The following is a 23,471-nucleotide window of genomic DNA, read 5'->3' as shown; positions in this document are numbered from 1 at the left end:
ACACAGGAAGCTGAGCCGGCTTGGGGCCCAGCAAACACAGGCCCCCAGGACCCCTGGGGAGAGGGCCCCGCTGGGCTGGCCCTGCAGGGACCATGGAATCCAGAGCTGAGTAAGAGTCTCCCCATCCCTCATTCTCTGGTACAAGATTCCCAGGCCAGGCCTGAGCCGGCGCAGAGGGGAGCTGGGGCTGGAGCAGGCCAGGGAGGTGCAGTGACCTGGAGGGGCAGGTGGCTGGAATCAGATACTCCGCGGGCCTCCGCTATGACCTCCACTCTGGGACGGGCCACTCTCGGTCCCCTCCTGTCTCTCTCTCTATATTCAGCTCCTGTGATTATGTCTGTAGCTCTGTGGATGCATGTACCCCTCTGAGCTTTGTCCTTGGTATGTCTGAGTGATGGCTTCAGGGGGGTCCCACGGGGGGCGATCAGGGCAGAGGGGAGGCTGGGTGTTCGTATGAGTGGGTGATCGTGTGTGACTTGTGTCAGCATGAGGGTGAAGTGCTGGGGTGCCCCATGGCAGAGACTGTGTGTGCAACTGGGCAGGACAGTGTGTCTGTAGCTGATCTCCCTCCAGATCTCCTGTCTCTCTCCTTGAGCCCAAGGCTGCATCTTCTGCTTGATATGGGGGCAGAGGAGGAAAGCAGAGATTGCAGGGCTTACAGTAAGTACCTAGGTATCCTGCCCTCCTTCCTCTGATGAGACATGTGGGATCAGCCACCAGGGTTCTATGGGGTCTCTCACACAGAGACACACAGACAGCCCACAAGGATCCCACGCAGTTACCCAGCGACATTCATAGCTGTACAGGAAAATATAGACGTCATTCACTTGCTCGGGCACACACACTCACATCTATACAAGAAAATACAGATGTCGTGGCTAGATGCAGTGGCTCATGCCTGTAATCCCAGCACTTTGGGAGGTCAAGGTGGGCAGATCGCCTGAGGTCAGGAGTTCGAGACCAGCCTGGCCAACATGGTGAAACCCTGTCTCTACTAAAAATACAAAAATTAGCTGGGCATAATGGTAGGCACTTGTAATCCCAGCTACAGGGAGGCTGAGGCAGGAGAATCGCTTGAACCTCCTGGGTGGGGCGGAGGTTGCAGTGAGCCAAGATTGTGCCACTGCACCCCAGTCTGGGTGACAAGAGCAAAACTCCATCTCAAAAAAATTAGATAGATAGATAGATAGATAGATAGATAGATAGATAGATAGATAGATAGATGCCATTCACTTAGCTTTAGACTGCACAGGCTGCCCTTTATATCCATGCAGTCCCACCCCACAGATATAGGGGACAGTCTCGTCTTTTCAGGCAGACAGCAGACAGGATCACACACACACTCACTGCCTGCTCACACAAGCCACGCACTCAGCCACACACAATCACACACAGCCACACGCACACAGCCACACTTTCTCACTCCATCCCGTACTTGTGTGCACCATTAACACTGCTACACACACAGCCTCACACAACCACACACTCACAGCCACAGAGCCCCAGAGTCATGCACATGCCGATGCACCTTGTGGCACAGGCACACACAACCACGCTTGTGTGCAAAGCGGCAGACACAACCACACATGCCTAGAAGCAAGTCTCTGGATCCCTTCTGCATCCCACAGAGGGGGCTCCCCTGCCGTGTTTGATTGGTTCTTCGAAGCGGCCTGCCCCGCCTCCCTGCAGGAGGGTGAGTTGGGAGCCTGGGAGTGAGGGAGTGGGAGGGGAGGGTGGGCCTGGGTCACTGAACTTAGAGGCCTGCTTTCTTCTACAGATCCCCCCATCCTGCGGCAGTTCCCTCCAGACTTCAGGGACCAGGTATTCAAGCTGGCTCCTTGCTCCCCCAGGGCCAGGGCCGGTCCCCCAGGGGGAGGGGACTCTGTTTCTTGGACCTGGAGCCTAGGGAGGCGGTGCCCAACCTCAGTGGCCAAGCAGTCTGCACTTTTCTTCATCTCCAGGAAGCTATGCAGATGGTGCCTAAATTCTGCTTCCCTTTTGATGTGGAAAGGTACGGAAGGGCGGGGAGATCCAAGGACTCAGGGACTCAGATCTCTCAGGGGCCCCAAGGACTCAACACCTAGAGACTTAGACATCTGGAAACCCATACACTAGAGGACCCTGAGACTCAAAGACTCAGGTGCTCAGGAGCCCTGAGAACTAGGGACCTATATGCATTAGCATCCAGGGATTCAGACACTCAGGGACCCAGAGATCCAGGTACTCAGGAACCCAGGGACCCAGGGACTCAAGAACCTAGGAACCCAGGGACCCAGGAGCTCAGGGACTCAGGGACCCAGGGACCCAGGAGCTCAGGGACTCAGGAATCTAGGGACTCAGGGCCTTGGGAACCCAGGGACTCAGGGGCTCAGGAACCCAGGGACCCAGGGACTCAGGAACACAGAGATTTACTCAGGAATCCAGGGACTCAGGGGCTCAGGGACATAGAGATTTAGGGACTCAGGAATCCAGGGACTCAGGGGCTCAGGGACCCAGGGACCCAGGGACTCAGAGACATAGAGATTCAGGGACTCAGGAATGCAAGGACTCAGGGACTCAGGGACCCAGGGACTCAGGGACACACAGATTCAGGGACTCAGGAACCCAGGGACCCAGAGACTCAGGGACTCGGGGACTCAAGGATTCAGGGACTCGGGGACTCAGGGATTAAGGGATCCAAGGACTCAGGAACCCAAAGACTCAGAAACTCAGGGACCCAGGGACTCAGGAACCCAGGGACCCAGGGACCCAGGGACCCAGGGACCCAGGGACCCAAGGACCCAGGGACCCAGGGACCCAGGGACTCAGGGACCCAGGGACCCAGGGACTCAGGGATCCAGGGACCCAGAGATCCAGAAACCCAGAGATCCAGGGACTCAGGAACCCAGGGACCTAGGGACTCAAGGACCCAGGGACTCAGGGACCCAGAGATCCAGGGACCAAGAAGATCCAGGGACGCAGAGATCCAGGGACCTAGGGACCCAGAGATCTAGGGACCCAGAGATTCAGGGACCCAGGGATTCTGAGACCCAGGGACCCAGGCTTACAGGATTAGAGACCCATACACTCAGGATCCCAGGAACTTTGTGGGGGAGGGGGGACATCCTCAGACAGCTGGGATGTCCAGGTCTCTCTAACAGCCCTTCCCACTCCAGGGAGCCCCCCAGCCCCGTCGTGCAGCATTTCACCTTCGCCCTCACAGACCTTGCCGGCAACCGCAGATTTGGTTTCTGCCGCCTGCGGGCGGGTACCCAGAGCTGTCTCTGCATCCTCAGGTGCGGGATATGGGGGTTGGATGCGGGGGGGATGGGAAAGGCCGAGGCCTAGGGACACTTCGTGGAATGTGTCTCCTCTCTCCACAGCCACTTGCCCTGGTTCGAGGTGTTTTACAAGCTACTGAACACGGTGGGAGACCTCCTAGCCCAGGACCAGGTGAGACCAGCCCCTCTCTCACTCCTGTGGGAGCCCCAGCCCCCGCCCCAACCTCCCAACCCCTCCCTTTCAGATCTCCCAGGCCTGGCAGGGCACACTGTGTCACACCTGCAGTCCCAGCATTTTGGGAGGCTGAGGTGGGAGAATCGCTTGAGCCCAGGAGTTTGAGACCAGCTGGGCAACATAGTGAGAACCCTGCCTCTACAAAATCTTTTATTTTTTTTATTTTTTTTATTTTTTGGTTTGTTTTTTGAGACGGAGTCTCGCTCTGTCGCCCAGGCTGGAGTGCAGTGGCCAGATCTCGGCTCACTGCAAGCTCCGCCTCCTGGGTTTACGCCATTCTCCTGCCTCAGCCTCCTGACTAGCTGGGACTACAGGCGCCCGCCACCGCGCCCGGCTAATTTTTTGTATTTTTAGTAGAGACGGGGTTTCACCGTGGTCTCGATCTCCTGACCTTGTGATCCGCCCGCCTCGGCCTCCCAAAGTGCTGGGATTACAGGCGTGAGCCACCGTGCCCGGCCTACAAAATCTTTTAAAAAATTGGCCGAGTTCGGTGACTCACACCTGTAATCCCAGCACTTTGGGAGGAAGAGGTGAGCAGATAACCTGAGGTCAGGAGTTCGAGACCGGCCTAACCAAGATGGTAAAACCCCGTCTCTACTAAAAATACCAAAAAAAAAAAATTAGCCAGGTGTGGTGGCACATGCCCGTAATCCCAGCTGCTCGTAGACTGAGGCAGGAGAATCGCTTGAACCCGGGGGGCAGAAGTTGCAGTGAGCCGAGATCACGCCATTGCACTCCAGCTTGGACAACAAGAGCGAAACTCCATCTCAAAAAAAAAAAAAAAAAGAAAAAGAAAAATTAGCCAGACGTGGTGGCGCACACCTGTGGTCCCAGCTACTCAGGAGAGCAAGGTGGGAGGATCGCCTGAGCCCAGGAGTTTGAAGCTATGGTGAGCTATGATCACAGCACTGCACTCCAGCCTGGGACACAGAGCATGACCCTGGCCCACCAGCCGAGCTAATTTTTTTTTTTTTTGTACTTTTAATAGAGACGTGGTTTCACCATGTTGGCCAGGCTAGTCATGGGCTCCTGGCCTCAGGTGATCTACACACCTCAGCCTCCCAAAGGGTTGGGATTACAGGCGTGAGCCACCACGCCCAGCCTACAAGAAAACATTTAAATTAAAAAATTTTAAAAGCCGGAAGCGGTGGCTCACGCCTGTAATTGTAGCCCTTTGGGAGGCCGAAGCAGGAGGATCCCTTGAGCCCAGGAGTTCAAGACCAGCCTGGGCTGGTCTCTATTAGACCTTGTCTCTATTATTATTATTATTATTATTATTATTATTAAATTTCTTTTATTTATTTATTTATTTATTTATTTATTTATTTATTTATTTATTTTGAGACGGAGTCTCGCTCTGTCACCCAGGCTGGAGTGCAGTGGCCGGATCTCAGCTCACTGCAAGCTCCGCCTCCCGGGTTCACGCCATTCTCCTGCCTCAGCCTCCGAAGTAGCTGGGACTACAGGCGCCCGCCACCTCGCCCGGCTAGTTTTTTTGTATTTTTTAGTAGAGACGGGGTTTCACCGGGTTAGCCAGGATGGTTAAATTTCTTTTAAAGAAATTTAAAAAAAAACCTCCCAGGCCTGACCTGAGCCCTTGGCTCCTGCCAGACCACTCAAGCTTACTCAGAGCCCTCGGAATCCCCAATCCCCACATCTGGCTCAGCCACCCCCGCCCCTCCACGTCCCACCCAGGTCTCCGAGGCAGAGGAACTTCTTCAAAATCTGTTTCAGCAGTCCCTGTCTGGGCCCCAGGCCTCAGTGGGGCTGGAGCTGGTGAGTAGCTCCCATTCCCTGGGCGCCGGACCTTAGGTGGATGGGAAGGCTGCGCCCCAGCCCTGATGACCACAGAATCGTGCCTCTTTCCCAGGGCAGCGGAGTGACCGTCTCCAGCGGGCAGGGTATCCTGCCCCCTATCCCGGGAACTAGCAAGCCGGTGAGCGGGGCTCCGGGACCCTAGAAGGTCGGGGGTCCAGGTGAGGCCAGCCTCCTGACTGACTGATCCCCCTGCCAATACCCCCACCAGCTGTCCTGCTTCGTGGCCCCGGACTCCGGCCGCCTGCCCTCCATCCCTGAGAACGTGAGTGGGGATCCGGGAGGGGTCTCTGGGGATGGGAACAGGTCCCGAAACCCGGACCGGGGATGCAAGATCCAGGGGCCAGTCCACGCCCAGCGCACCTCTCTGATCCTCAGAGGAACCTAACGGAGCTGGTGGTGGCCGTGACTGACGAGAACATCGTGGCGCTGTTCGCGGCGCTCCTGGCGGAGAGAAGAGTCCTGCTCACCGCCAGCAAACTCAGCACAGTGAGGCGGGGCCCGCCGGGCCGGGGTGGGAGCAGGGTCTGGCTCCGCCCCTGGGGGCGGGACAACGGGGGCTGATTCCTGGCTCTAACCCAACTGCGCGAGACCTGAGGGCGAAGCCCTGGCCCCGCCCCTTCGACGGTCTCGGAGAGTTGAATTCTGGCCCCGCCCTCGTGGGAGGGGGCTGCTTTCAGCTCCTCTTTTTTGGGAGTACTGCGCTCAGGCTCCACCTACTATGGGCCACAACAGGTCTGGCTCCACCCCTCCGGACCCTCAGGTACACTGAGAACTAGGGACCTATACACATGGGGACCCAGGGACCCAGGGACTCAGGGACTCAGAGATCCAGGGACCCAGGGACCCGAATACCCAGGGACCTAGGAACACAGGGACTCAGATAACAACTAGAGACCCATACTGCCAGGGACCCCGAGACCCAGGGTCAAAAGCAGAGGCGGAGACTGGCTCCACCCCTAGAGGTGGGGCCGAATGATTGCATTCCAGCTCCACCTCTTCGGGTGGGGTTAGGTCGTGGCTCCACCCCTAGGGGCGGGACAAGGGCGGGCTACATCATAGCTCCACCTATTTCGGGGTGGAGTGCGTGGAGGCTCAGTCCTTGCTCCACCTGTGTGCGGGAAGACTCAGGGGTGTTGCCTATTAACTGCGCCTCTTAGAGAGAGGGATCAGGACGGGATGAGTCCTGGCTTCACCTGCTTAAAGCACTGTTAAGTGGCCAAATTCCTGGTCTCCACATGATTTCTAAAGGGGTTCGAGTTGTCACTCATTACCCAGCAGTGGATGGGAAGGGGGAACAGGAGACTGGGGACGTGGGAAATGCAGCTGGAAGAGACCCCCGCGCTAGAGGGTCCAGGCCATGACTTCACGCCCCGCCATCGCCCCCCAGCTGACCTCGTGCGTCCACGCGTCCTGCGCGCTCCTGTACCCCATGCGCTGGGAGCACGTGCTGATCCCCACGCTGCCCCCACACCTGCTGGACTACTGCTGGTGAGCGAGGGAAGCTGGGAGGGGCCGGGCCTGGGGGCAGGCCCTGGAGGCGGTGCCTGCATGACCCCGTCCCCTTGGTCCGCAGCGCGCCCATGCCCTACCTCATTGGAGTGCACGCCAGTCTCGCCGAGGTGAGCGCGTATCCACCCAGACGGCGGGGATGTGAGGGTTCCCCCTCCCTCTACATCCCCAGATGCCCTCCTCTGCCAAGGACTCTCGGACTCTGAGCCGCCGGCCCCGCTTTTCCGCAGAGAGTACGAGAAAAAGCTCTGGAGGACGTCGTGGTGCTGAACGTCGACGCCAATACTTTGGAGACAACATTTAACGATGTGCAGGCGCTGCCTCCAGACGTGGTCAGTGTCGCCCCTCCCACCTTCCTGCCCCGGGAGGCGAGGGCCCCACACCTGCCCACTCAGGGCCACTCCCTTGTGCTTCAGGTGTCCCTGCTGAGGCTCCGACTCAGGAAGGTCGCCCTGGCCCCCGGGGAAGGGGTGTCTCGTCTCTTCCTCAAAGCCCAGGCCCTGCTCTTCGGAGGGTACCGCGATGCACTCGTCTGCAGCCCGGTGAGCAGCGGGGCCGTTGCGGGAGAGATCTCGTGGGTTCCTGAATGAATCGTAATATAATGATAGGTACGGTAGATGGCCGGACGCAGTGGCTCACGCCTGTAATCCCAACACTTTGGGAGGCCGAGATGGGAGAATTGCTTGAGCCCAGAAGTTCAAGACCAGCCTGAGCAACACAGTGAGACCCCCCATCTGTTGTTTGTTTGTTTGTTTGTTTGTTTGTTTTTGAGACGGAGTTTCACTCTGTCGCCCAGGCTGGAGTGCAGTGGCATGATCTCGGCTCATTGCAACCTCCACCTCTGGGGTTCAAGCGATTCTCCCGCCTCAGACTCCCCAATAACTGGGACTACAGGTGCGCACCACCACGCCCAGCTAATTTTTGTAATTTTAGTAAAAACGGAGTTTCTCCATGTCTACCCACATCGGGCTCCCAAAGTTCTGGAATTACAGGTGTGAACCACCATGCCCGGCCACCATCTCTATTTTTTTAATTAAAAAAATAATGAGGCCGGGCGCAGTGGCTCAAGCCTGTAATCCCAGCACTTTGGGAGGCTGAGACGGGCGGATCACGAGGTCAGGAGATTGAGACCATCCTGGCTAACACGGTGAAACCCCGTCTCTACTAAAAAAAAAAAAAAAAATACAAAAAACTACCCGGGCGTGGTGGCAGGGGCCTGTAGTCCCAGATACTCGGGAGGCTGAGGCAGGAGAATGGCGTAAACCCGGGAGGGGGAGCTTGCAGTGAGCTGAGATCTGGCCACTGCACTCCAGCCTGGGCGACAGAGCGAGACTCCGTCTCAAAAAAAAAAAAAAATAATAATAATAATAATAATGATAGGTAGCATTAATGGAGTGCTTACTTTGTGCCTCTGTTTGCCCCTCTGTAAAATGGGACCCCGATAGTACCACCCAAAAGGATATTAGAATCAGTGAATCAGCATCTTCCCAGCACTTTGAATCGTACCTGGCATACAGCAAGCACTCAATAAATGCTAGCTCCTACTGCTGCTATTATCTCATTTAATGCTCATGACATTTTGAGATGGATACTGCAATAGTCCCATTTTCCATATGAGGAAACCAAGGCTTTGGAGAAGTCCCACAGTGGGTGAATGTTGAAGCCAGGGCCTCGATCTCTGAAGTGCCCTCCCCTGTTTTGCACAACCAAGCTATAAAATCGCTGGGGCGGGGCGGGGGGTCCAGTATCACTTGAGCATCTGACGTTCTTGTCATCGCTGCATCCCAAATCTGCACACAGACCACCCACTTCCTCTGTCTCCACCCTGGCCGGGACCCTGTCGTTGTTTGCCTAAAATTAATGCACTGATCTCTCCCCTGGGACTCCTCCACAAGCAGCTGCCTTCTTTCTTTCTTTTCTTTTCTTTTTTTTTTTTTTTTGAGACAGAGTCTCGCTCTGCCGCTGGGGCTGGAGTGCAGTGGCCGGATCTCAGCTCACTGCAAGCTCTGCCTCTCGGGTTTACGCCATTCTCCTGCCTCAGCCTCCCGAGTAGCTGGGACTACAGGCGCCCGCCACCTCGCCCAGCTAGTTTTTTGTATTTTTAGTAGAGACGGGGTTTCACTGTGTTAGCCAGGATGGTCTCGATCTCCTGACCTCGTGATCCGCCCGTCTCAGCCTCCCAAAGTGCTGGGATTACAGGCTTGAGCCACCGCGCCCGGCCTTTCTTTTCTTTTTGAGACAGAGTCTTGCTCTCTTGCCCAGGCTGGACTGCAGTGGCACAATCTCAGCTCACTGCAACCTCCGCCTCCCAGGTTCAAGCAATTCTCCTGCCTCAGCCTCCCGAATAGCTGAGATTACAGGCATGCGCCACCACGCTGGCTAATTTTTGTATTTTTAGTACAGATGGGGTTTCACCATGTTAGCCAGGCTGGTCTCAAACTCCAGACCTCAGGTGACCCACCCACCTCGTCCTCCCAGAGTGCTGGAATTACAGGTGTGATCCACCGCGCCCGGCCCCCTGCAAGCAGCTTTCTGCTTTGTCTCCCAGAGTCTGTCCTCCCCGCAGTGACCAGAGGTCACCTGTGAACACCTGAGTCAGATCATTTCCCTCCCCTGCCCACAGCCCTGCAGGTCTTCCACCTTACTCAAGATAAACACTTAAATCAGCCGGGTGGGTGACTCACCCTGTAATCCCTGCACTTTGAGAGGCCAAGGTGGGTGGATTGCTTGAGCCCAGGAGTTCGGACCAGTGTGGGAAACATAGTGAGACCCCGTCTCTACAAAAAACTGCAAAAATTAGCCGGGCATAGTGGCGTGCACCTATAGTCCCAGCGACTTGAGAGGCTGAGGTGGGAGGATCGCTTGAGCTCAGGAGGTAGAGGTTGCAGTGAACCAAGATCACACCACTGCACTCCAGCGTGGGTGACAGAGTGAGACCCTGACTCAAAAAAAGAAATGAAAAAAAAAAAAACAGGGCCAGGCACGGTGGCTCACACCTGTAATCCCAGCACTTTGGGAGGCTGAGGCGGGTGGATCACAAGGTCTAGAGATCGAGACCATCCTGGCCAACATGGTGAAACCCCATCTCGACTAAAAATACAAAAATTAGCTGGGAGTGGTGGCACGTGCCTGTAGTCCCAGCTACTCAGGAGGCTGAGGCAGGAGAATCGCTTGAACCCTGGAGGCGGAGGTTGCAGTGAGCTGAGATTGCGCCACTGCATCCCAGCCAGGCGACAGAGTGAGACTCTGTCTCAAAAAACAAAACAAACAAACAAAATAAACAACAACAACAAAACAGCTTAAGTCCTCCCTGCCATCCACGAGGCCCCACACAGGGTCAGACACACAGCAGGTGCCTAATCAATGTTTACTACCTAAATATATAGTAGAATGAGGGAGGGCCAGGAACACCCCAGGGAGCTCAGAACTCCAACCCTTCTTCCAGGGCCAGCCAGTGACCTTCAGTGAGGAAGCCTTCTTGGCCCAGAAGCCTGGGGCACCTCTGCAGGCCTTCCACCGGCGGGCTGTGCACCTGCAGCTGTTCAAACAGGTATGCCAGAGCCCTGAGGGTCCAGCTGGGGCTGGAGGTGGACTGCTGAGACCCCGAGGGCTTGTCTGAACTGGCGGGGTTGAGGGCAGACTCCTGGGTCCCTGAGGGTATCGCTGTAGACAGTCCAGCAGGATCCCCTACTCCAGGGTTCCCAAGTGGGGAAGGACTGAACTCCTGGATTCCTAAAGATGGGAGCCCCGGCCGGGCACGGTGGCTCATGCCTGTAATCCCAGCACTTTGGGAGGCCAAGGCAGGCGGATCACAAGGTCAGGAGTTCGAGACCAGCCTGACCAACATGGTGAAACCCTGTCTCTACTAAAAATTAAAAAATTAGCTGGGCGTGATGGGGTGCGCCTGTGATTCCAGCTCAGGAGGCTGAGGCAGGAGAATCACATGAACCCGGGAGGCAGAGGTTGCAGTGAGCCGAGATCATGCCACTGCACTCCAGCCTGGATGACAGAGCGAGACTCTGTCTCAAGTAAAACAAAACAAAACAAAAACATGGGAGCCCCCAACTCCTGGGTTCCTGGAGGACAACACCTACTCCTAGGTCCCAGAGAGAAATCAGGGTGGAACCAAATCCCAGGTCCCTAAGCAGGTAACTTTCTGGGACTGGGGTGGTGGCCCGAGCTGGACTCCAGAGGGGACAGGTCCTGACTGTGAAATCCCAGGATTTCCTGAGTCCTAGGGATATGGGGGGAGGGGTGGCAGGTGGGACTGGACTTCTAGGCCCCTGGGAGAAGGTAGCTTGGACCACAAGATCCCTAAAGATGGGGTCAACCTACTCTTGGCTCACTGAGAGCAGGTGGGTAGGTCTAGAGGAGGCAGAAATCAATTTCTGGGTCCCTGAAAGAGGCGGGGCTTGGTCCCTGGGGACAGGTCCTGACTTGGGGAGAGAGGAGAAGGTGGGATCTCTGGTTCCTAAAGTGGGCTCTGGTCTGGGGGCAGTGGCTCACGCCTATAATCTCAGCACTTTGGGAGCCCAGGGCAGGCAGATCACCTGAGGTCAGGAGTTCAAAACCAGCCTGGCCAACATGGGGAAACCATGTCTCTACAAACAATATAAAAGTTAGCTGGGCATGGTGGTGCACCCCTGTAATCCCAGTTACTTGGGAGGTTGAGGCAGGAGAATCACTTAAACCGGGGAGGCAGAGCTTGCAGTGAGCTGAGATCTTGCCACTGCACTCCAGCCTGGGTGACAGAGTGAGACTCCGTCTCAAAAAATAATAATAAAAAATAAAGTGGGCTCCAGTTTCCCAGGTGCTTGGGGGTGGGCAGGCTGGAGGCCAGAGATGGCTTCTACATCTTGATAGCAGGCAGGCTGCAAAGTGCTGGCATTCCGATGTGTCTCCTGCTGCTTCTGATTTACTGTCCCCCACCCCAGTTCATCGAAGCCCGACTGGAGAAGCTCAACAATGGGGAGGGCTTCTCAGATCAATTCGAGCAGGAGATCACCGGCTGCGGGGCCTCCTCAGGTGAGCCCTGAGTCCAGCCCCTGGGTCCCCCCCACCCACCAGCACCCCCAGCCTCAGCCAGACTTTGGTGACCACCACACTCTCTCCTTACCGCAGGGACCATTCGATCCTATCAGCTCTGGGCAGACAATCTAAAGGTAAGACCACCAAAACAATAGGCTTTGGCTTAGGCCTGTAAACCCAACACATTGGGAGGTGGAGACAGGATTGCTGAGACCAGAAGTTTGAGACCAGCCAGGACAACACGGCGAAACCCCATCTCTACTAAATTTAAAAAAAAAAAAAAATTAACTAGGTGTGGCTGGAGTCCCAGCTACTCGGGAGGCTAAGGTGGAAGGATGGCTTGAGCCCCAGGAGGTGGAGGTTGTAGTGAGCCGAGATCGTGCCACTGCACTCCAGCCTGGGTGACAGAGCAAGACCCTGTCTCAAAAACCGCTTGTTGGCTGGGCGCGGTGGCTCGCGCCTGTAATCCCAGCACTTTGAGAGGCCGAGGCAGGCGAATTGCCTGAGGTCAGGAGTTTGAGGCTGAGACGGGCAGATCACAAGGTCAGGAGATCGAGACCATCCTGCCAACATAGTGAAATGCTATCTCTACTAAAATTACAAAAATTAGCCGGGCATGGTGGCAGGCGACTGTAGTCCCAGCTACTCGGGAAGCGGAGGCAGGAGAATCGCTTGAACCCGGGACGCGGAGGTTGCAGTGAGCCGAGATGGCGCCACTGCACTCCAGCCTGGGTGACAGAGTGAGACTGCATTTCAGCAAAAACGAACAAACAAAAAAAACCTCTGTTCTTTGAGACTCCATCTCAAGAAACAAAAACAAACAAACAAAAAACACTTAAGTGTGTCTCAATGGATTAATTTAATTCCACAACAGTCAGCAGGTAGGGTCATGACTACGATCGTGTTCATTTATAGAGGTGAAAAAATGGAGATTCAGAGAGGGAAAGGGGCTTGATCAGCATCACACAACCTGGGATGGGGAGGTGGGATCTGGCCCTAGCCCCTCCCCCTTGGTGTTTCCTCTCCTGCAGAAAGGCGGTGGTGCCCTCCTGCACTCAGTCAAGGCCAAGACCCAACCAGCAGTCAAGAACATGTACCGCTCGGTGAGGCTGAGCTGGACAGGCCACTCTCGCTGGGGTGATGAGGGGGAGGGGACAGAGGACACTTTGACCTCCCAAGGATGGAGTATTTTGACCCTGGCAGACACTTTAAACACAAATGATTTAATCAGAACTGAACCAGCAGTTAAACCCTTAACAGCTCTTCCCCCTTTTATTTTTTTATTTACTATACTCATTTTTGTTGGAATCCTATCCCCCACCCCCCTGTAAAATTGACAGCCAAGATTCACCGGCAAACATTCTTTGTCCTTGGATGCCACAGTTCCAGGTTCTGCCTTTTTTCTCCCAAGCTCAGAAGTTTCCTGGGGCCAGTTCTTGCAGCTCAAAATTGTCCATGCGATTTTATTCTTCACAGCTTTGAGACAGGAACACCTTGCCCTGTTGCTTCGCCATTCCCCATTTTATTTGGGGATGCCTTCCTCCGGGAATACTAATTTTATATTAGTCAACGGGGTGAAAGTTTGCATTGACTTCTTAGGTGGTGTATGGCGGGTGGTGAACATATTTGAGACACGCGGATGGCAAAATAAAGCTATCTTAGGGGACAGAAGGCTGAGCTCTCAAATGCCCAGGATCCCACCACCCTCGGGTAATTCTCTCTCCACTGCTTTATAGGCCAAGAGTAGCTTGAAGGGGGTGCAGAGCCTTCTAATGTATAAGGTAAGACCAACAGCCGGGTGCAGTGGCTCACCCCTGTAATCCTGGCACTTTGGGAGGCCGAGGCAGGAGGACCGCTTGAGTCCAGGAGTTTGAGACCAGCTTGGGTAATATAGTGGGACCTTGTCGCTACAAAAAAACATTTTAAAATTAGCTGAGTATGGATTGCTTGAGTCCAGAAGGCGGAGGTTGCAGTAAGCTGAGATAGCACCACTGCACACCAGACTGGGTGACAGAGAGAGACCCTGTCTCAAAAAAAAAGAAGACCGTGGCTGGGCGCAGTGGCTCACTCCTGTAACCCCAGCACTTTGGGAGGCCAAGGAGAGCCGATCACTTAAGGTCAGGAGTTTGAGACCAACCTGGCCAATATAGAGAAATCCTGTCTCTACTTAAAAAAATACAAAAATTAGCCAGCCGTGGTGGTGGGCACCTGTAATCCTAGCTACTTGGGAGGCTGAGGCACGAGTATTGCTGGAACCCAGGAGGTAGAGGGCAGTGAACCGGGATCGTGCCACTGCACTCCAGCCTGGGTGATAGAGGGAGACTCTGTCTCAAAAAAAAAAAAAAAAAAAAAAAGATGACGACTGGCTGGGCGCGGTGGCTCACGCCTGTAATCCCACCACTTTGGGAGGCCTAGGCAGGTGGATCACTTGAGATCAGCAGTTTGACACCAGCCTGACCAACATGGTGAAACCCCATCTCTACTAAAAATACAGAATTAGCTGGGCATGGTGGCGTATGCCTGTAATTCCAGCTACTTGGGAAGCTGAGGCACGAGAATCGCTTGAACCCGGGAGGCAGAGGTTGCAGTGAGCCAAGATTGCACCATGCACTCCACCCTGGGCAACATGAGTGAAGCTTCATTTAAAAAAAAAAAAAAAAGACTAACTAAAGACCAATGGTAGGGGGTGATGGGGAGACTTCGTGGCAGAGGTTCCCAGTTCATGCATTCTCTTCCTAGGATGGGGACTCCATCCTGCAGAGGGGGGGTTCTCTGAGGGCCCCAGCCCTTACCAGCCGCTCAGACCGCCTGCAGCAACGCCTCCCAATCACTCGGCACTTTGGACAGGTGAGAGCGCCCCCTCCCGCCATGCACACACCTGGAATTATCACTGAATCCTCCACCCATCCCAGTCCCCATCCAGACATCTCACCTCCTTCTTCAGCTTCCCTAATATGTGGCACCCACTTCACACTCACCCTCCTTTAGCAAGCCTCAGCCCCCTGATTCTGCAGTCTCCTGAGGTCCTATCACCCCCACCCTTTGCAGAACCGGCCCCTTCGCCCCAGCAGGAGACGCCTGCTGGAAGAGGGACCTTCCGAGCCCCCAGGGGTGGGGTAAGGCTAAAAGGGAACAGCGGTGTTGAAAGTGGGAGGCCAGGACTGATGGGGAAGAGGGTCCCCAAACTCCAGAGCAGCCTGACCAGGGCTGGGGGGTCTCGGGCAAATATCTGAGGCTGCCCATCCTCACCCAGGACACCCCCTCTGAGTCCTGAGGATGAGGGGTGCCCGTGGGCAGAAGAAGCTCTGGACGGCAGCTTCTTAGGGTCTGGAGAAGAACTGGATTTGTTGAGCGAGATTCTGGACAGCCTTAGCGTGGGAGCCAAGAGTGCAGGCAGCCTGAGACCGAGCCAGAGTTTAGACTGCTGTCACAGAGGAGACCTGGACAGCTGCTTTAGCCTGGTGAGAGCCTCGCCCACTCCCCCAACCCCGCCCCAAGTCTTCCCCTAATGGTCCATCCAACTTGCCAGCCCCTCTGCCATCTAAAAGCCACAACTTCCCTATCCATCCCACCTAGCCTAACATACCAAGATGGCAACCAGACGATACGAAACTACCAGAGCCAGAGCCCCAGCCCCTGTCCCTGCCATCCCTGCAAAGCACCTCGTCTTTGGATGCCACCAGCTCTTCAAAGGACCCCAGGTCCCAGCTAATACCCTCAGAGTCCGACCAAGAAACCTCTCCATCCCAGTCCTCAACAGCTTCTGCAGACCCAAGCAGCCGAGGGGACCCCGAACCCTCTCCTCTCACAGAGCCCCTAATTCTTCATCTCGCCCCTTCCCACAAGGCAGCTGAAGATTCTAGAACCCAGGAAAACCCCGCTTCCTGGCTGTCCACTGCACCCACTGAGCCCAGCCCTCCAGAAAGCCCCCAAATTCTGGCCCCCACAAAGCCCAACTTTGATATAGCCTGGACGTCCCAGCCCCTTGATCCTTCCTCAGACCCCAGTTCTCTGGAGGACCCCAGAGCCCAGTCTCCCAAGGCCCTGCTAGCAGAGCACGCTCACCTCCAGCCACTCAAGGAACCAGGAGCCCCGAATTCCCCTGCTACACCCACCAGCAACTGGCAAAAGCTCCAGCCCAGCAGCCGGCCCAGAGTCGCTGATCTTAAGAAGTGCTTTGAGGGTTAAGAATCAGGGGTCCGGCCGGGCGCGGTGGCTCACACCTGTAATCCCAGCACTTTGGGAGGCCGAGGCGGGCGGATCACAAGGTCAAGAGATCGAGACCACGGTGAAACCCCGTCTCTACTAAAAATACAAAAAATTAGCCGGGCGCGGTTGTGGGCGCCTGTAGTCCCAGCTACTCGGGAGGCTGAGGCAGGAGAATGGTGTGAACCCGGGAGGCGGAGCTTTCAGTGAGCCGAGATCGCGCCACTGCACTCCAGCCTGGGCGACAGAGCGAGACTCCGTCTCAAAAAAAAAAAAAAAAAAAAAAGAATCAGGGGTCCAGGAGAGACCCCAGTCCCTCAGTAAAGCCACAGGAGCCCAAAGCTGGTTTTTTCCTGGTGAATTTCTCTGGTGCCCTCATTCTGCTCAGAAATCCATCCCACCCACCTCTGTCCCTCCAAGGGCAGCCTCTCTAACTGAGTCGTAGCGGGGAATTCCAGGAAGCCTCCTGGTCCTCTAGAATCCCGGCAACCTTACAATTCCTCTCGGCATTCGTCACTTCCATCTCAGCTAATGCTCCCACCAGCTCAAACACACCAATAAAGCTTTTATTACATCTTACTTCTAATTTTATATACATATATAAAAGTGAATAGCCCCATCCTCTCCTGACCTCAGGGGCAGAGTCTTCAAGTACCTTCTTCCCTGCTATTCTTAAGCACTGGGTGGATCTGACTGCCCAGAGAGGGCACTGCCTTTCCCCAAGGTCATACAGCAATGAAGGGAGACAGATGCAGGAGAGGGGACCTAGATGGGCAGGCAGCCCCGCACCGTCTCCTTGGAGTCCTGAGGGGCGCGGGCCTCAGCTGCATGGGAGAACTGAAAGAAAGGAGAGGGGGCTGTGGAGCCTGCAGGACACACAGAGAAAAGTTGGTTCCGCAAGCAGGGAGGTGGGTCCCGAGCCCCAGCACCCTGAGCTGCAGGCACAGCCAAGCAGAGGCAACATGCTGCACAGAGCCCACCAGGTGGGTGCCCCCAGCCTCTCCCCACAAGTCCTCCTGAGCCATCAGAGGCTGGTGTCTCGGTGGCAGCTGCAGTGTACAAGCCAGCACCCCGCAGTCCTGAGCAGTGTTGGTGACTGCAGCGGGCCCCAGCGTTCAGATGAGCCGCTCTTCCGGCGGCAACTTGAGGTTGGGGGTCGGTGGCACACGGGCACCCACCTGCTCCTCGCTGCTGGGCCGGTAGGTGCCCTCCGTCTGCCGCTTCTCCCGAAGCTTCCACACCAACAGTGCCAGCCCCACAGCCAGGAGCAAGATGGCCAGGATGGAGAAGACCACAATGATAGCAGTGATGGCCTCCTGAGACTTCAGAGAGGGGACAGGGGTGAATCACCTGAGCCTGGGTAGCCTGTCCACCTCCACCTGAATTGCACCCCCCTCAACAACCCCCAACCCACAACACACACACATATCTGCCACTTTTGGTGATCTGATCCCCACACTGGGGCTTCCTGAATCCCTACCTACCTTATCTGGGGTGCTAAGGCTCCCCACCACCTGCCATGTCTGGGACACCCCTTGCAAGCACCTGCCATGTCTGGGACTTGGGCTTTTTTTTTTTTTTTGAGACAGAGTCTTGCTCTGTCGCCCAGGCTGGAGTGCAGTGTCACGATCTCAGCTCCCTGCAACCTCCGCCTCCTAGGCTCAAGTGATTATCCCTGCCTCAGCCTCCCGAGTAGCTGGGATTACACACGTGTGCCACCCTGCCTGGCTAATTTTTTGTATTTTTAGTAGAGATGGGGTTTCACCATGTTGGCCAGGCTGGTCTCAAACTCCTGACCTCATGATCTGCCTGCCTCAGCCTCCCAAGGTGCTAGGATTACATATGTGAGCCACCGCACCCAGCCAGGGCTCCTGCTTTCATCATGTCTACCAAGTCTGAGCTCCTTGCTTCCTCACCCACCTGAGAGGCATGTGGAGTTCCTGAGCCCCCACATCTGACAGCTACAGTGTTCCTGCCCACTCCCTCTAGGGTCTCCTAGTCTTCCTGGTCTAAGACTTCAGGTCTCTCCTACTTAGAGCTCTCCAAAGCCACCCTGACCTGCCACCTCTGGGGGAAGGGGGTGTCTAGTCCTCTCTACATGCTGTATGTGTGGCCCCTGGATAACATCCTTGCTGCCATCTTCCCACATATACCTCCAACTCACCAAGTTGCCATTGGAGCTGGAGCTGGTGGGTGAAGGCCCAACAGTGCTACTGTCATATGCAGAAGAGGCCAATCCTGTGGAGGTTGAAGGCAGAGACTAAATCAGTCTCCATCTTTCTCTCCCATCCCCGCCATGGGCACCTGCTTTGGTCATTCCCCTTCGCCTCCTCCCAGCAAGTCCCAATTCAAACTCTGCCTTTCATTGGCACAGAGACAGTGGGCGCCTTGCAGGCAGGACCTGTCCCTCCGGTGTTTGCTCCTCCGGACACCCCCCCACCCAGCCCAGCAGAGCCCAGGAGGGTGTCCGGAAGTCCAACCCTCCCCCACTCACCACCCGGCCCTGGGCCCTTAAGGATCTGGGCGGGCCTAGCTTTTCCCTGGAGTGTGTGACTCACACCTCCCCCCAGGCTCCCAAAACAAATCTAAGACTGAACGGCTGGGGTCTACACCTTCAGCCAACCGGGTCGACCGGGCTCGGCAGGCCTCCTCCCAGCTCCCAGTTCACCCAAAACACCTGCACTATGCCAGGACTCAGGTACACAGCCCTTACCTCCCACCAAGTCCTACTTAGGAGCCCCCACTACAACACACAATTCCACCTGGCTCAGGAACTCCGGTCTCCTAGACCACCTCCCAGGGTCCAAGGAAGAAACTAGAAATCTTAATCTCCCTGAGCCCTAACCCTGTAGACCCCTCCCCAAGGTATTTCTTGCCCGCTTCCCAATTCTTGACCCTCTCTGTGCCCCAGATACCCAGCGCTTCTAAGCCACGTCCCCAGCAGAGATCCAGGAATCCGGACCCCTCCCCCCAGAGCTCTCAGCTGGTACCTACTTTGCCCCCAGACTCGGCCCCAGCGGGCCAGCACGAACGGCAGGCCCAGCACCAGGAGCAGCCCCAGCCCGGGGTTCGCCATGGGCTGGGTGGCGGGTTGGCAGCGCCGAGGAAGGGGCTTCTCGCGCGCGCCCCTCCTACCGCATCTCCGGCCAGGGGCACCTGCGACGGGGCACCTGGGGGCAGGAGAAGGAGAGAGGCCCGGGCATTGGGATCGGGGTCTGGACCCGGGCGCAGGCCCACAGGAGAAACAACTGGCGCCAGGGCACCCATGAGTCCCGCCCCGCCCCAGCCGCCAGAGGTCAGCGATTAAAGATTAACTCCTGGGAGCGCGTTCCTGGGCTGGGGAAAGGAAGGCGACGGGACGGGTAGGGTGGACGGGCGAGGGCGAAGGCCTAGCGGTGCGTCCTGCTTTCCTACCTGGCCCGGGCGTCTTTGACCTAGTTCAGGTTCCTGGTCCGTGCCCCTCCCTCGAACCCTCGGTCCGTCGGTCGGTCTTTGGGTCCGATCCCACCGGCTCCGCCCGCTCACGTGACCCGGAAAGTTTAGTCACTCACCTGGGAGGAGAGCGCACTTCCGGCTTGTGCACCTGAGCCTCGATAAGAGGGCGGAGCCAAGAGGGGGGCGGGGCCGCGCTGCGGGCGCACCTGTAACGGGACCCTCACACCTGCATTGCGAGCCATGTGTAGGAGTGCACAGGTGTGGAGACGCACGGGGTATGTATGTACCCGTGCACGAGGCACTCCTGCCTAGGGCAGACTTCGATGGGGAGCGCTCCATGAGAAAAAACACCCGCCCAGGCGCAATGGCTCACGCCTGTAATCCCAACACTTTGAGAGGCTGAGGCAAGAGGATCGCTTGATGCCAGGAGTCCGAGACCAGCCTGGGCAACACAGCGAGGCCTGATTCTCTACCAAAAAAAAAAAAAAAAAAGAAGAAGAAGAAGAAGAAGAAGAAAATAAGCCCGGGGCTCTGGCGTGATCCTGTAATCCCAGCGCTTTGAAAGACCAAAGCAAGAGAATCACTTGAGGCCAGGAGATCGAGATCCGCCTGGCCCACATAGGGAGCCCCATCTTTACAAAACAATAAGAAAATTAGCCGGATGTGATGGCACCCACCTGTAGTCCCAGCTACTTGGGAGGCTGAGGTGGGAGGATGGATTGAGCCCAGGAGTGGAGGTTACAGTGAGTGAGCTATGATTGTACCACTGTACTCCAGCCTGGGTGACAAAGTGAGACCCTCTCTCTAAAAAAATTTTAAAAAGATAAAACACCTGTACGGTTAACACCTGTGTGGAATCAAACCTGTACAGGCATTCACATATAAGAACACATAGAAAACATCTGGCCAGGTGCGGCGGCTCATGCCTGTAATCCCAGCACTTTGGGACGTCTAGGCGGGAGGATCACCTAACGTCGGGAGTTCGAGACCAGATCAGCTTGGCCAACATGGTGAAACTCTTGGCTTTACTAAAAATACAAAAATTAGCTGAGTGTGGTGGCAGGCACCAGTAATCTCAGCTACTCGGGGGCTGAGGCAGGAGAATTGCTTGAACTCAGGAGACAAAGGTTGCAGTGAGCCGAGACTGGGCCATTGCACTCCACCCTGGGTAACAAGAGTGAAATTCCATCCCATAAAAAGAAAAAAAAATCTGCATTGAATCACAGTTATATGAAATATAACCAAGGCTGGGCATGGTGGCACATGCCTGTAATCCTAGCACTTTGGGAGGCCGAGGCAGGTGGATCACAAGGTCATGAGTTCAAGACCAGCCTGGCCAAGATGGTGAAATCCCTGTGTCTACTAAAACAAATACAAAAATTAGCTGGCGTAGTGGTGGGTGCTTGTAATCCTAGCTACTTGGGAGGCTGAGGCAGGAGAATCGCTTGAACCCTGGAGGCGGAGGTTGCAGTGAGCCGAGGTCATGCCACTGCACTCTAGCCTGGGTGACAGAGCAAGACTCTGTCAAAAAAAAAAAAAGAGAGAAAAGAAAAGAAATATGACCAAATGGATACATACCACCAGGGTGGACAATATCTCCACAGAACACGCCTGCATTATCATCACAAACAGCTAAGGCACTCTGATGTGGAATAGACCTGTTTTAGGAACACATCTGCAGGCTCACCTATGAAATGTACAGCACTTGTATTGGGGAATTACTGGGGTGTCAGTGTCTTGTAAATACCTGTATGAGACATACCTGCATTTACGTAGACCTATATGGGACTTGGTTATATGGAAACATACCCAGATGGGTGTATACTTAACTGAAACACACCTATGGGGCGGGAGACTGTAGAATGCATTCATGGGTGGAGGGAAACCTGTTCAGAAACATACCTGTGAGGTAAGGGAAAGCACCTTGTAGGAGGAACACCTGTATGAGATTGAGCTCAAGTGAGGGGAAGAACTTGGAACTTCTGCATGGGGCACACTCACATTGACGCACATCTGTGGGTAAAACCATCAGGGCAGGGGCTCACATATACTGAGGCCTACCTGTCAAGGATGCATCTGTGAGAAAACACCTATTTGGGGGCACTTACACGGAAAAAAACCTCTGTATCACTCCATGCTGTATGGCACCTGCAAGGAACAACCGTGAATAAAAACCTCTGCTAGGGGCGTCTCTTAGAAGAGACTCATTTGTCTGGGGCACACCTGTTCCGGCACACCTGTCTAGGCAGAGGCTGGGAGTGAACCAAATGTGCCCTCACGGCTGTATCTTTGTTTTCTTTCTCTCTCTCTCTCTGTCTCTTTTCTTTTCTTCTTCTTCTTCTTTTTTTAATTATTTATTTATTTTTGGTAGAGATGGGTATCTTGCTATATTGCCCAGGCTGGTCTCGAACTCCTGACCCTAAACGATCCTCCCATCTCAGCCTCCCAAAGTGCTAGAATTAGAGGCCTAAGCCACTGAGCCTGGCCAATGCTGTATCTTTGGATAAACGATGATGATAATAACAAGACCCCCTCCTGAGGACCCTTGGGTGACGAGTGATGATTAAAGAATAATTAGGCCAGGCCGGGCCTGGTGACTCACGCCTGTAATCCCAGCACTTTGGGAGGCTGAAGCAGGAGGATCACCTGAGATCAGGAGTTCAAGACCAGCCTGGCCCCCATGGTGAAACCTCCATCTCTACTAAAAATACAAAACTCACGGCTGGGTGCGGTGGCTCATGTCTATAATCCCAGCACTTTGGGAGGCCGAGGCGGATGGATCACGAGGTGAACAGTTCGAGACCAGCCTGGCCAACATGGTGAAACCCTGTCTCCACTAAAAATAAAAAAAATTAGCTGGGGCTGGTGGCGGGCGCCTGTAATCCCAGCTACTCGGGAGGTTGAGGCAGGAGAATCGTTTGAACCCGGAAGGCGGAGGTTGCAGTGAGCCGAGGTCGCGACATTGCACTCCAGCCTAAGCAACAACAGAGAAACTCCGTTTCAAAAAAAAAAAAAAAAAAAAGGATTAATTTCTTCTAGGGGATAGAGTGATGGTTAAGGATCCCAGATCTCTTTAAACCCCTACTTTGCCCCTTAGTGGGCATCAGGACTGGGGAGAATGAGTTAACCTCCGTTTCCTTATCTGCAAAGTGCGAACGCCAGTACCACCTACCTTATAGGGTTTCGGCAACGACGACGCGAGAGGTGAGTAAAAGCCCTGGCATGTGCAACGCACTGAATCAAAGTGAGCTTTTGTTATTATTCGCTGTCAAGTGGTCTGGGCTGCCTTCCCCCTAATGGTGAATAGAGAAACTGCGCCTGAAACTAGTAGTAGGGACATTCCGCAGGTGCAGCGAGTGCTACAGGCTGGGGCCCCGCCTCCAGCGCTCGAACACTGGGATCCTCAACCCCGCGCCCGGGACATTGAGCCACCCCCTCCCCATGCCGCGCAGCGTCTCAATGCGGCCGCGGCCTCTTTAAGATCGCCTGGCAGGTGGTTGGACTGCGGGCAGGCGGCAGCCGGGGGTCCGCGGAGAGGCCCCGCCCAGGTGGGAGAAGAGGCGGGGCGGGCGGGCTCAGCCCAGGAGGCGCTGACCAATAGGAAACCGACCTTGCAGCCGCGCCGCGTGTTGATTTTCTGTTTCCCGGTCGGAGTGGGACCGAGAAAGGAGGCGCGCGGGCGGGAGGAAAGGACAGTGGGAGCGCATAGCGCCTGGATCTTCTGTTTCTGCGGCCGAGAGGAGAAGGTGTCGGGCGTGGGCGGGCAGAGAGAGAGCGAGATGTTGCAGGGTTCTTGCGTGCGTCTGGCAGAAGCGAGAACTTGAGTTCCTGAAGATTAGTGGGTGTGGCGGGGAGGTCAAGTGGAAGGGGATTATGAAACCCAATCCCCGACAGCTCTCTACCTTGCCCCCTTGGGCAAAGGGGAAAAGGGTAAACTGAGGCACGCAGAGGCAGAACTCTGAGACCACTGAGCTCCCTAG

At 55.5% G+C, this 23,471-nt stretch overlaps 2 protein-coding genes and 1 long non-coding RNA gene across 13 annotated transcripts; 1 reads left to right on the top strand and 2 right to left on the bottom strand.

Moving 5' to 3' along the window:
- DENND1C (DENN domain containing 1C) lies at positions 1–16,635 on the top strand. 9 transcript variants are annotated; one of them, XM_074025569.1, is made up of 23 exons: positions 1–109; positions 1,629–1,693; positions 1,778–1,821; positions 1,962–2,011; positions 3,203–3,275; positions 3,363–3,432; positions 5,191–5,271; positions 5,366–5,431; positions 5,522–5,575; positions 5,689–5,799; positions 6,701–6,801; positions 6,887–6,932; positions 7,053–7,154; positions 7,239–7,364; positions 10,268–10,372; positions 11,757–11,847; positions 11,944–11,984; positions 12,882–12,953; positions 13,587–13,631; positions 14,590–14,697; positions 14,899–14,966; positions 15,104–15,311; positions 15,427–16,635. In XM_074025569.1, exons 4-23 carry the CDS (start codon positions 2,002–2,004, stop codon positions 16,036–16,038), a joined length of 2,190 nt encoding a protein of 729 aa, XP_073881670.1. In that variant the 5' UTR covers positions 1–109; positions 1,629–1,693; positions 1,778–1,821; positions 1,962–2,001; the 3' UTR covers positions 16,039–16,635. The 9 variants fall into 9 exon arrangements, with proteins under 9 accessions (XP_073881670.1, XP_005587755.2, XP_073881674.1 ...); XM_005587698.5 differs by having other exon boundaries at positions 3,156–3,275; XM_074025573.1 differs by having other exon boundaries at positions 3,156–3,275; positions 6,562–6,801.
- On the bottom strand, positions 13,053–19,652 carry CRB3 (crumbs cell polarity complex component 3). Of its 3 annotated transcripts, none has more exons than XM_015440483.4 (5): positions 19,471–19,523; positions 19,051–19,226; positions 18,221–18,294; positions 17,235–17,378; positions 13,053–16,893 (listed from the first exon to the last, which is right to left on the bottom strand). In XM_015440483.4, exons 2-5 carry the CDS (start codon positions 19,130–19,132, stop codon positions 16,822–16,824), a joined length of 372 nt encoding a protein of 123 aa, XP_015295969.3. In that variant the 5' UTR covers positions 19,133–19,226; positions 19,471–19,523; the 3' UTR covers positions 13,053–16,821. The 3 variants fall into 3 exon arrangements, with proteins under 3 accessions (XP_015295969.3, XP_065392209.1, XP_073881685.1); XM_065536137.2 differs by lacking the exon at positions 19,471–19,523 and adding an exon at positions 19,608–19,652 and having other exon boundaries at positions 16,602–16,893; XM_074025584.1 differs by lacking the exon at positions 13,053–16,893 and having other exon boundaries at positions 17,036–17,378.
- A 1,712-nt stretch (positions 19,653–21,364) lies between these two features.
- On the bottom strand, positions 21,365–23,022 carry LOC141409193 (uncharacterized). The gene is made up of 3 exons (XR_012428285.1): positions 22,664–23,022; positions 21,600–21,639; positions 21,365–21,504 (listed from the first exon to the last, which is right to left on the bottom strand). It is a non-coding gene; the product is annotated as an uncharacterized lncRNA (long non-coding RNA).
- Positions 23,023–23,471: the final 449 nt, after the last annotated feature.

The sequence above is a fragment of the Macaca fascicularis genome, chromosome 19 (assembly GCF_037993035.2).
Source record: "Macaca fascicularis isolate 582-1 chromosome 19, T2T-MFA8v1.1".
Lineage (NCBI taxonomy): Eukaryota > Metazoa > Chordata > Mammalia > Primates > Cercopithecidae > Macaca > Macaca fascicularis.
This window is presented reverse-complemented; position numbering and strand designations above follow the sequence as displayed.

What these genes read in the sequence shown, in the direction of transcription:
- DENND1C (XM_065536127.2), top strand. Translation starts at nt 513, where the DNA reads ATGGCAGAGACTGTGTGTGCAACTGGGCAGGACAGTGTGTCTGTAGCT. An exon ending in TCCCGGGAACTAGCAAGCCG is followed by an intron (nt 5,432 to 5,521) that starts GTGAGCGGGGCT and finishes TACCCCCACCAG; the next exon opens with CTGTCCTGCTTCGTGGCCCC. An exon ending in TGGACAGCTGCTTTAGCCTG is followed by an intron (nt 15,312 to 15,426) that starts GTGAGAGCCTCG and finishes CATCCCACCTAG; the next exon opens with CCTAACATACCAAGATGGCA.
- CRB3 (XM_065536137.2), bottom strand. Translation starts at nt 19,132, where the DNA reads ATGGCGAACCCCGGGCTGGGGCTGCTCCTGGTGCTGGGCCTGCCGTTC. An exon ending in CCAGCTCCAATGGCAACTTG is followed by an intron (nt 17,379 to 18,220) that starts GTGAGTTGGAGG and finishes CCCTCTCTGAAG; the next exon opens with TCTCAGGAGGCCATCACTGC. An exon ending in GGCCCAGCAGCGAGGAGCAG is followed by an intron (nt 16,894 to 17,234) that starts GTGGGTGCCCGT and finishes CCTTTCTTTCAG; the next exon opens with TTCTCCCATGCAGCTGAGGC.